At 31.5% G+C, this 13416-nt stretch overlaps 1 protein-coding gene across 2 annotated transcripts in view; it reads left to right on the top strand.

The window, feature by feature from the left end:
• The window catches only part of LOC145284490 (rhophilin-2-like), a 295213-nt gene that overhangs the window by 120203 nt on the left and 161594 nt on the right, over nt 1-13416 (top strand). For both annotated transcript variants that reach the window (XM_080133364.1, XM_080133365.1), the window contains exon 2: nt 8894-9009. In XM_080133364.1, the coding sequence (XP_079989490.1) occupies nt 8894-9009 (116 nt within the window). The remainder of the gene's footprint in view (nt 1-8893; nt 9010-13416) is intronic.

The following is a 13416-nucleotide window of genomic DNA, read 5'->3' as shown; positions in this document are numbered from 1 at the left end:
CATCTTGTGATGAATTTAACCGCCTTACAGCATGTCTAGTTCTGTCAGCTTCATGTTGGGTTTCTCTTTCCAAATCTGACAGTCTTGCTCTCCTTTCTCTTTGACGTATCCTGTTAAGTTCTAGACGTCTTTCTCTATCTGAATTGTTTTCATTGGAGCGAATTGCAGCAACTCTTAGTCTATTAGCTTCCAATCTTTCCATTCTTTCTTCCTCACTTTCGTTTCTACTTCGTTTGGGTGGCATAATTTCGGGTTTAAACGGAATTGTTTAACGATATTAATGATTGTAAATTAATTAAGCGTAAAGGAAATGTATACTAACTGAAATGGACGAACTATAAATAATATTTCTGAATAGTACAATTATAAACAATTATATTGTACCTATTTACTATGCCTCCCCACGGAACAGAGTTAGACACCAGGGTCGTTTTTTAACGTGGAGAAAAGGTACAAAAATAAAAATTGTCTCAGTCGTGAAGGATTTCTCCTCCACCGAAAGAGAACAAGAAAATGAAGTGCAGCATCTGAAGAACAGATACTACACTTTGATCTTGACCAAAAGGAATGAATAAAAGCGACCTACGTGTGACTCATTACTCCCGGGTGTAAACGCCACAGTCTAAAAGTAATAATTAAAAAAAAAAGTAAATGTAAAATAAATGTAATACCAACTTAGGTTAACTAAGTAAACAGTACAATTAAAACAGTTCTATTAAAACAAATAATTACTAAGATCTAGGTAATTGTTAGTCTCATTGTTATGGTTTTAAAGAAAAAAATGTGTAAAAAAAAGTTCTGCTTTTGTGAGTACGTGTATTTCTTTTAAATTACATAACCTTTTTATTTTATTATTTATATCTGTTTTAAATTTATATATTTTGTTAGTAAACTGGAAGAAATTCAGTTGAATAAAACCTTGTTCGTGTTCTTTACGTTAAACTCATATTTTTATAAAAGGTTCATCCGGTTTAAAGAAAGCACTAAGTTTAAATAAGACTGGAAATAACTAATTCAATATATAAATAGAAAAATGAAATAAATATAAGCTTTAAGTCTTAAGATAGTAATAATCAAAATGTAATAAATTATTTGTAGTTCAAATCTATGATAAACAGGCTTTCGAAATAGGCTCGACCAGAAAGATTAAATTGGAACGAAATTATAATCTCCGTGCCATTTTCAAAACAACCCCACAAAAGTAACGATATCCTGCAGTTGGTTAAATGACAATGGTTGTAAGAAAAAATGTAAAAGAAAATGCGCTTATCTGTTTATTTTGACCTGTTTTATTTAATTAAAAAAAAATTGGCTATAACTGGAAGAGAGCGTTATGTTTTGGGGGTTGTTTAAAAAATAGAATGGAAATAAAGTTAGTTCCGTTTTAATTGTGTTTAATTGCGGCAAGCGCTAACAAAATCGAAAAATCACTGTTTACATTCGAAATGTAAACTTTTATAGGTTTACAGGTTTGCTGACAAGGCTGGGGGTGTTTAATACAATTATTTTACTAAATTGATTTTTTTCATTTAAAAATAAAATTATTTATTTTTTAATAAAGTTTTATTTTAAAATATTTGTTTTTGTTTATTTATATAAAATTACGATAGTTGAATTGTATTCTTTCAATTATATTGGCAAGTAAAATATAAAAGATTAAAACGGAACGAAATTGAAATTTCCATTACATTTTCAATACAATCCCAAAACATAAAGCTTTGCTCGCCAATGAATTGTTTTGATAATATACGTAAAGTGAAATAAATCGAATATAAAATTAAATGAAAATATATTAAATAATTAAATGTTAAATAGATTTTGTAAATAGTACAGTTGAAATGATTAGAATATTTCCAATATGTAATAAGGTCGAGGTAATTAGTTAAAGAGATTTAATATAATGTGATATGCAAATGAGCATAAGTCATTCGATATGGGGGTGGTTTGTAGAATAGTATATAAAGAAATTAGGCATAGATTCTTATGTCTCCTATAACAGAAACATCCTAAAATGGGTTCTAATGTTTCTCTACCAGGAGAGATCTACCCTCTTACCTCCTTTATATTTCGTTGATGATGGAGAGCTGTACACACAGACAGAAACACACGAACCCTATTACTTTATAAAAATATAGATGTATATATATATATATATCTTCTTCTTCTATAACATAAAGCTGAACGCCTCTGTGTGTGTGTGTGTGTGTGTGTGTGTGTGTGTGGTCACGAATAGGCTCCTATATGGTTGACTATTTTAAAAAACTGATTACATATAATGATAAAAGATGTATCGAGGATCAAGAATGGGTATGTTTGATCTGGCAGAACGGTGGTTCATAAAAATTGTGGGGTCTGCGTTCGCGCCTGGCCCCCAAAGTATGGAAATAAAAAATGAAAAAAAAAAAAAAACGTTTACAAGGGTTTTTGATATAGATGTACAGAAGAATACTTTGATGAGTATGTTTCAGCTTAAATAGGGATGGTATACTAAAATTGTGGGATCTGCGTTCGCGCCCATACTCCATGGAAATATGGCACAAACTTTAAATAAAGACTTTTCTATTTCTATTTTCTATTTGCGTAAGTATACTTTGATAATTATGTTTCAGTTTGAAGAAATATGGTATAATAAAATTATGAGGTGTACGTTTGCGCCTGACCTCCATAGAATGTAAATATGTCATAAAGTTTAACAAGGTTTTTTAAAAGGGGCGAGGGTCCACAATAACACCTTAACTTTAATCTTAATTCACGTTAGCTTTTTATTTATTTTTTTGAGTTGAATCATATTGTGTCGAATAAATTCACCTCATAAATTCACGTTCTTATTAAAGTGAAAGTAAAAAAATAAAAGTCGGAATTTTAGACAATTCTCGACACAAATTTTGCATAACTCTGTTTTTTTCGTTCTCCACTTGCACGTGGCACTCTTTCGAAAATAAATAAATAATAAAAAATAAGAAATTCCTATTTAATACTATATTTTATTTATTACTCAGTTACATCTGAGCCTTATTCAGATTTGGTGTTTTTAAAACTTAAACTTCATCTTTTTCATGATTCATGATTCATCTCATTCATTTGAGCTAAGCTCATTTGTTTTATCTTAACAGTAAAAAATAATGATTGCATGAATTGAACTTTGCGATAAGTGATTCTCATTTCAGAAAAGAATATATAGAAAAGTTTATCTTTTAAAGCAACCTTTTTCTTCTTATATTTTAAGTCTATTTGCCTATCTTATATAGTGTAACAAATTATTCTAATCACGGACGTTGCTCGGACATTTGATATGTCTGAGAAAATAGCATTACTTCCACTGGTCTGCGTTTCAAAAACCTTTTTAAATGTCAAGGGTTTTCTCAGTGATTTAAGATCAGTTGTGCATGCTGAATTTAAAGATATCATTCTTTTCTTCTGGTCCGGGTTAATTCTAAGATTTGTTCCAGCATATTTTTTTTTCTAAAACGGTGCTATTTAACCAAGCTTTTATGAACACTGTTTTTGCCAAACTTAACACCAACATTTACTAAGTTTTTACATGTTTGAATAAGGTGTACATTTACTGAAAAATCATATGAATCGAATCAAGCCTATTTTATATAAAACATTTTCAGTCATTTTATGGGTCTCAAGAATGACAATAAGTGTAGGTTCTGCCACACAGAAGTAGAGAGAATGAGCCACCAGACATCCACTTGTAAGTTTTTACCGGAGGACGGTTACTATACAATACGACACAATGAAATACATAAACATCTCCACTGGACGGTCTGTAAAAAATTGAATATCAAATGCAGCAGCAAGTTCTTTCACTTATATATATATATATATATATATATATATATATATATATATATATATATATATATATATATATATATATATATATATATATATATATACATACAGGGAGTCCGTAAAGTTACTATACAGTCTTACAAGTTACTATACAGACACCCTGTAATATATTAACAGTACAATAAATTTGCGCTCTTCCAAAGTTAGCTTGCGTGGCATGCTTGATTAAATAAACCTGTAAAAAAATTAAATATTAACTATTAATACAAATATAATACAATAAATCAATAAGACTGTATAGTAACTTTACGGACACCCTGTATATTGTTTTAACAAAAGCCAAGACTTAAAAGAATGGGTTGATAGCAACAAATAGTCTATTTCATCGTTAGTTACAATTGTTTCAAGACTATTTGGACAAATTCAAACATTATGTCATTATGAAATACACTATTTGTGTTATCAACCCATTCCCTGAAGTCTTGGTTTTTGTTAAAACAATGTATGAATGCTCAATTATGAAATATGATAATTTTGTAGCTTACAGTTTAAGTCATCTCTTTTTGTTTTAAAATTTATTGGTGTATGAACAATTACTAATTATAAGCCCAGTAAAATTCGGAATACTACAAATAAGACAACGACTATATATAGTTTTGAAAGTTTTTAACCTTTAAAACTATACAAAAATTTTTTTTATCATTCGTTAGAAAACCATTTAGTCAGTAAGTCATTCAATCACCTGCAATCACTGCATCAACTTGCTCTCTCGAATTCACTATAGTACCAGTAATAATTCATTTTTTAAGGAATCATCAGTTGTTTACCATGAAATACTGTATATATATATATATATATATATATATATATATATATATATATATATATATATATATATATATATATATATATATATATAAACGAATCGTTTGGGACATTGGAAAATAGGTACAGATTTTTCCGATTCTGATTAATCGTCCCAAAACTAATCATTACTAGTTATATTATTGTTCTTCTTTATTTTACTAGGATCGTTTCTAAAGTCTCCTATTTTTTTAAACTCAAAAAGTTGAAGAACTATGGAGACAAGAGTGGTACCGTTAAAACGAGCGGCTTTTTGTGTTCAAGAATTTATTTTTCTCCATAGTCACCACTTTTGCCAGGAATTCAATAACGCGTCGCATCTCTGCTTCTAACGCACGTCTATGACAGGTTGCTTTCTTAGTCTCACATAGTGATATGACCATTCACAAGTTAGAAAAGATGCCCTCAAAGAAGGGCGAAGATTACGTGGGTTAAAACATTATGAATACCAAGATGAGAAGGGTATTTTGAACAGCTTAAATAATCCAAATAAATATTAACTGGATTTTTGTTTTTTTACAGTTCTTATTTTTTTTATAAAGTACTAAATGGAAAAAACGTGCCAAGAACTGACTTCCTGTTCAATAAAATCATCCTGCACGTTCTTTATCCCTTTGTTCATTCATTCGATTGCAATCACCCTTGGACTTAGCATAAGGAAGATAAACAAATAAATATTACAAAGTCTTTTATTATTAAGGTGAATTTCACGGAAAGTCTAAGAAAAAATTTTCATCTTTTTTATTCAATAAAAACAAACAATTTGACAGTATTACTCGATTTTCAAAAGTTTTCATTTTAATCTTACGAAATGATGCTTTCAAAGGATGTGGCTAACTCCTATGTAAATATTAATGTGATTTTTTTCGCCGTTTTTATTAAATTTTTTTTTTAACACTAAATTGAAAAAAAAAAATTGGTGTCAGGAACTGATTTCCTATTCAATGAAATCACCTTTTGAACCTACACATTCTTTATTCATTTGTTCATATAATTTTCCTCTCGTGTGATTCTTTTTTTTCATTTTTATATATTTCTTTTTTTTTTTTAAGAGTATACGTGTTTGGCTTTGTGGTTTCCTTACTTTGTATCTAGCAGTGTTGTTGTTGTTGTTGTTTATTATTATTATTATTATTATTATTATTATTATTATTATTATTATTATTATTGTTGTTGTTGTTGTTGTTGTTGTTTCACATATTTGTACAATGAAAAATTATTTGTTTGAGAATCACGTGACCAACATAAATAATGGCCGAAATATGTACGCGATGTGAGGGTCACAACGTTATACATATATAAATGTGGCACTTCTGACGAATCAGAGTATCAGAGAGTCATACCTTGGATTAGTGTAGAATGTGTGTACTCTACATAATTTAGTATTTACAAATTAATTTTATTAAGCAGCAGAAAACTGGCCTGTATCCATCATTTGCTTGCCTTCAGGTTCTATATTCAAAACCATGTGTTAATACACACACACGCACACATGAGCATGTATGTATGTATGCGTGTATGTATGTACGGTATAATCACGTTGAAACACCGGTTTTCATCAGATTACCAAAGTTAAGCAACGTTGAGCCTGGCTAGTCCCAGATGGGTAACCATTTTGGAATTCTAGATGCTGTATATGCTCTCTTCTTATCTCGGCATTGTTTCCAGTCGTTCTGAACCTCCATTTGCCACTGGTATTTAATAATGCTGACTCAGGAGAGGTGTGGTTGGAGATTGTGCAACTCTTGCCACAAAAATTCCATGCCCAGGTACCCTTACAGTAGGTATCCATAGTCTGTCAAGACTGAAGGAAACTGCTATATATGGCATAATTCACATTGACAGACCGGTTCCCGTTAGATCACCGAAGTTAAGCAACATTGAACCTGATCAGTACTAAAATGGGTGACCATGTGGGACTTCCAGGTGCTGTATGTGCTCTCTGCTTATCTCGGCATTGTTTCCAATAGTCTAGCACTTCTCCTTTCTCCTTGCCACTGGACTCAAGCAGTGCCAATTGAAAAGAGGTATGGTTGGCGCTTCCGCAACCCTTTCCTTACAATTACGTGCGCAGCTACCCTTACTCTCTTGAGACTGAACGGAGACATCGATCATCGATGCATGTATATATTATATCATGTGTATGCATAAAATGTTATGAGGATATATAATATTTTATGTATCGATTTCTAGTATTTATTTATAAAGTGCTCAATACATGAGTAGAGCTAGATTGTAAGTTATGAAATATATAGCAATTAAGCCACACAGAACCTTCACCCCCCCAAGAAACAATTAATTTAAATTACCAGTTATTTTCATATATCCATAGCGTTTAGTTTAGCAAGCTAACAATCAGATTCACAAATATAAAATAACGGGTAACTTGAATTCTACGCATTTACAGGGATGAAATGCAGAAGATTCTGTGTAGCTAAATTGTTTATATTTTCATAGCTTACCATATTCATATATATGTATGTTTATGTGTATATATATATATATATATATATATATATATATATATATATATATATATATATATATATGTGTGTGTGTGTATATATATGTGTGTGTATATATATGTGTGTTTTTGTGTTTATATATGTATATATATGTATATACATTTATATATATATATATATATATATATATATATACATTTATATATATATATATATATATTATTTTTAAAATGTAATTATCCACTGACACGTGTTTCGTCGTCTACGACTCATCAGAGTGGCTGTGAGGAAAAGGTAGTTTGAAGCATTTCTGGTAAATAAATGTGGAAGAGAATAGTACAGGGTGTTCAAATGATGTGACATATAGACAAAAATGGACAAACGAAAGACGGTCTTGTAGAGCTTGTTTTTTTATATCGTCATATACGCATTTATTTTCCAGATCATCCACAATTACAAATCAGTAAAATAGACTTACTGTTTGAGATAACCGGAAGTGTAGAAATCTATGATATTTCGAGAATATAATCTCTTTTTCAGAAAAGAAACGGACCAAAAGAAATGTCTTTTTTTTAGCGCTATTTCTTTTGGTTCCTTTCTTTTGTTCTATAATTATATCACAAGCACCACATATTTCATTCATTGCATTTAGTGATCTCTTATATCGTGTATTTCTTGTGTGTTTTATTATTTATTTTTTTTAGTTGACATTTGCTTTTAATTATTTGTGATGTTTTTTTATTATGTCCTAATGCATCGTTTAATTTAACATTTTTTATTAAGTTCTAAATTTCTTATTATTTTTGTAAATAGTTCTATTCCTTTTTTTATGTTAAGACATATGTTATAGTTTATTCATTGCTTTGATTGTTTTTTTTTTAGTTCTGTAGTTAGTTGAGCATAAAAGATGCTATGTGCAGAGGATGATGCTGACGTGGTTATAATCCTGAGCATATAAATATTTCATTTATTTATTTTATTGGAGGGGTGGATATCAAATAGTGTTGGGACGATTAATCGGAATCGGGAATCAGAAAAATCAGGACTTTTGGGGTTATTGGAATCGGTATCAGAAAAAAATTGTGTCTATTTTTCGATGCCAAAAACGATTCCTTTAATTATCTTTTTATTTAATTTCATTTAAAATAAAATCTTCCACTTCTGATAGTAATGATAAAATAGTAAATATTTATTGATTTTAAACTATCAGTAAAACTAAAATCTATAGATCACCCCTCCCCCATAAGTGTATTTTTACATTTGAAAAAAATATCTGCACATTTAACATGTGTTTACCGTAAGGTAACTGGGAGAAAATAACAATTTTATAGTTAAATATTTAGAGATTTATAAAGGATCGGAATCGGTAATTGTATCAGAATCAGGACTTTAGTACAGAATTGGTAATTGTATCGGAACCAGGAAAAATATTGTAATCACCTCATTACAACTATCCTATCATATTCATATCTCCTTTTCTCATAATATTTCTTAGTACTCGGATTTATACTTTAATCTTTGGGGCAGACAATCAAAGAGTTAATCCAGGGTACCACCAGATCATCACCAAACATCTGCATGCCATTGGCCACATGTGAAGCATACCTGTCCCTTTCAAGTGTCTTGATAAGTAGGAGGCCTGATTCTAACATTTTCTTATGGTTTTTATATAAGCATATGAAACGATTTTTTTCTACTTGATTATTAAAAATTTTTATCTAGAAATAACATTTTGTTTTATGTATTTTTTTTTAAATATCTAGGTAGCTGATCCCCTACTCCAGACAGCACGAGGAAAATTACAGACGAGGAGATCGAAGCTGAATGATGAAATTAATAAGGAATTACGTCTTCGAGCAGGAGCAGAAAATCTCTTTAGGTAAATGATGATTTAAATATTAAAAAAAAATTTTTTTACGAAGTGCAGTGGAAATTATCGGTTGAGAGAAAATCACCAATTTGTGTTTGAGAAGTTTACTGGAGATGAATGAAAATTCAGACATGGAAAAAGTATATTTGGATGGTGAAGTTATTGAGGAGGGCTGGCTCAGATCTAAGATTAAATCTGAACAACATCGGGAGATGTGTGTAGAACAGGAGACTTTGTTGATATGGTCATGTTGAAATAATGGATGAGAGTTCTAATCAGTAGATTTAGAAAAGCTGAGGTGGCAAGGGAAGATTAAGGGAAACGTGGGAAGTCATAAGAATGAACTTGACAGAAAGAGGGATAAATAAAGACCTGGTCAGGGATAGGTTAATCTAATATATAAACAGCTATATGTCTGTCTGTCTGTCGCCATAATTTCAAACTCTATCTCCTCCGAAACTAAAAGTCACAGAGCGGGGCTTGAGGCCTCAAATGATTGGATTTTTTACGGGCCGTTCTTTTATCAGTCATGAGCCTGTTAAAATTGTTTTCAAGGGATCAAAAATGGGTCAAAATTAAAAAAAATTGTTGAACATTTTTGCATTCATCTTCATTTTGTACATTCATGTTTATTTTTAATTGGTTTATATGCGTGTCACGTTGGTATAGTGGTAACGTCACCAGCTTTAAATGCTTCGGTTTCGATTCCAGCTGATGGCACCTAAATATTATTTTTTTTAATTTTGATATCACAACTCTATAATAATATAAATTATAGAAATCTGAACAAATTAAAATATCATATTTAAGCGTATTTTATGCCTGGGCAAAGCTGGGCACCCCCACCCCCGGTAGTTTAGAAATAAATTTCTAAAAGCCATCCAACACATGCCAGTATGTAAAATGAAAGTTGAACCGAATGAAATACTGGAAATGAAATTTCTCAAAAAAAAAAAAAAAAAAATGGATATGAAAATTCGACCTCTTCACACATTGCTAAGGATAATATGCTTTTAATTATTGGTTGTTTTTGTTTTACAGCATATCAACCCTTTTCAGGTTATTTAATGCCAAATCCGGTGATTCGGAAGACATTTTTTAATAGAGTATAATTTTTTCAATAGAGTATATTTTTTTTTCCAAGTCGGTTTCTATTTAATCCATAGTTGGGACCCTAACAGGTACTACCACTCCGGGTCAGAGTGGACCAGGGAGCAATGGCAATTAAAGGGTGGCTCCATACTCCCCAAATCCCGCAAGCTGGGGCCTCACCATTGGATATAGTTTAAGGTCATATCCAGGACCAATATACTTTTAAAGTGTACATATAATCTCTCAAAGGTATAAGGTATGAATTACAATAGTTTTAATCACGTATTTATAAGAAAAAAATATTTAAATATGAACAATCTAGATAGAGAATTGAACCTATCAAATTTCATGTTCCTGTTTCTAGTAGACTAAAAGTTAGCAAATACATTTCTCATATTAATATACATTAATGAACAAAAAGTATAATTTTGCATTTTTTAAAATTCCCAGTGTCTTAGCCAGATTGTGTTAAAATTACAGAAAGATATCATCAAAAATTTTGGACACCCTGTACTACCAATAATTCCCTAACCCCTGCTAATTCTAATTTATAAAACGCACTCTGTCTATCTGTCTCCATTTTTTCAAACTGCATATCCTCCGAGATGCAAGATAGCAGAGTGGCGTGAGTGCATTTTTTTTTTGTGGACCGTTCTTTTATGGGTTTATAGCCGGTAAAAATAGCTGCTAAATGGTCAAAATTGTAAAAAAATGTAACTTAGCAGATGCAAGTCAACTTAAAATATGCATACAGAAATACAATTTTTAATGTTATAGTCGGTTCATTTTTAACTATTTCATATCCATCTGACAATAGCTCAAACGGCAACAACTAAGACTGGAGCGCTATATGTTTTGATTTCGATTCTGGCTGATGGCACCCAAGAGCAATGGTCTGATTTGTGGGGTTGCTCCCACATATGGTCTTTAGTGTAGCATCTGCCCGAACAGATACTTCACCTTTGACCTTTGATCCCAGGCGAAGAAGGCCTATAAACTATAATAAGTAATAAATATGAAATAAACATAAATTAAGAGATCATACCTAAGCATATTTTATGACTGGACAACACCGGGCACCGAGCAAGTCACTAATATTTACTTATTTTTATGCGTAATGAGCAATTGCTATATTAGTTATTTATACTTTATTAAGAAATATAAAAAACATAGACTTACACATACATAACTTTATCCCTCGATTGTCTAAGGTTTTTATCCTCGATTGTACAGAGGTTTGTCAGGACAACCTTTTTTTCTTTCTGTTTTTTTTTTAACATAGGCATCACCACTTATCAAGGTCCAGAAACCACTCGTGGATATGAGGATACTTTTCCCTAGAAGTAAACCTTGACCAAATATTCAAAATCACATAGTATTCATTGCCCAAATAAGATCTCCTCGGTATGGCTTAGCCATACTGGCTTTTATGAGGAATGGAGCACCTTCTCCAAGTGATGTTACCTCATGTAGCAACACAAAGCTGGATACTCCACCAGAGACCAAAAAGAAAGATATATTATAACGTATTAAAATAATCAATTTGGGAGAGGAAAATAATGTTCTCAACTTCTTTACTCGGTGTTGGAGAGATAAAGAGCATTTGAATATCTATGTAGCTCAGATAGAGTTCAAGTGTTAGCTCCAAGATGGGGGGGGGGCTTGATTTCTGAGAACTTCGACTGAAGTAAAATGGAACAAAGTGATAAAAATAACATATATGACAAATACTGACCCAACGAGTCACAGGAAACATAAAGACAGAATTAACAGTAGAATCTCAGAAAAGAATGAAAATGTATCTCTATCTCGACTATTATATAAAAGGAACCTTGTCTGTGTGTCTATGAGTTCGTTTCCTATGGACTCCAAAATGGTCGGGCCGATTTTTATGAAATTTCGCACATAGTTACTTTATGTGCCTGGCAATGTTCTTAGATAGGTTTTCTATTGAAATGTCTTCACTAATTATCGCTAATCAAAATAATCTGATGAAAGAAGGAACAGGTGATTTTGATTAAAGTTAACACTTTACACAGCCTAACATCACAAATGCATTTGAAAAGTTTTATTACCACACAAGCCGAAAGGCCCGACATATAAAATCAACACTAGGTTCAAAATGAAAATTTCTGTTTAAAGCACAATTGCACCATAATACTTGACTGTTTTTATTTTAAACTTTAATTTAATCCATTATATATAAAAACAATTTTATATAACCAACAGAAGGTTCTCTACGGTGCAATGTGCACTACAATATATTGTGGTCTTATCACTCTCAGTAGGCATGTGAAGCTTCCTCTCTGTGCACCGTGATGGGTCCCCAACTAGAGCAGGCAGGCCATCAATTGATTTGATTGAAAAATGGGCGATTTCACTGATTTTGATGACGATAAAAATATGCAAGTGTGAAACATTCGTTGATCATCATTCAATCCCGGGCAACGTCGGGTCTCCCTGCTACTATATATATTATTTTCTAGGGCCCTGGCTAAATTATTTATTCACGTAATGGAAAGCCATTTTGATTTAGAGTGTTACTTTCTTCCATCTATCTCTATTCTCTTTTAAGGCCTCCGTCCACCCCGCCTTCTTTCTGTTTATTTTATCTCTCCATTTTTTTTTCTCTCCATTTATTCTCCAATATTTTTATTCTTTCTCTGACTTTTTTTCTCTATAGTTTTCCTGTTCTTAAAATAAACTTTTTCCCCTTTTTTTATTTCTCTATTTTTACTATCAATAATTCCCTCACATCCGCTAATTCACTAATATTTACTTATTTTTATGCTTAATGGACAATAGCTGTATCGTTTATTTATACTTTATTAAGTCCATTTATAGGCGAGTTGAAGTAATATAAATATTTTTATGTGTGCACATACGCACCGACGTACACATACATACAGCAATCAGTCGTGTGTGAAATATTATTGGCGTCGTTCCCAGAAGCCAGTGTTCGTTGAGAATACCTCCATTGCATGTACAGAGGGATGGTCAGCATTCCCTTCCCTTCCTCCACGTTTCAGGTACAAAAAAGCAAAGATTTTTCAAAACCCTACCATAAGTGTCTAAAAGCCCCGTATTGTATTTACCTTCTTGGAAAGAGATTAGATACAATAGCAGGTGTGGTTTTAAAAAACCAGAACACTAGGCTAAACCTATTCTGGCCTAGAAAAAAATGTCTGAGCAGCCCCATCGACATTCCTCTGTTAAGGACGATTCAAGCAGTTAGCAATAAACTAACCTCTTTTCAAAGAGAAGGTAAACCTGGGAGAATTAACAGACTGATACAAACTAAAAATTCCATAATTCACTTTCTAG

The sequence above is a fragment of the Euprymna scolopes genome, chromosome 9, assembly GCF_053919585.1.
Source record: "Euprymna scolopes isolate OS-2025 chromosome 9, ASM5391958v1, whole genome shotgun sequence".
NCBI lineage: Eukaryota > Metazoa > Mollusca > Cephalopoda > Sepiida > Sepiolidae > Euprymna > Euprymna scolopes.
This window is presented reverse-complemented; position numbering and strand designations above follow the sequence as displayed.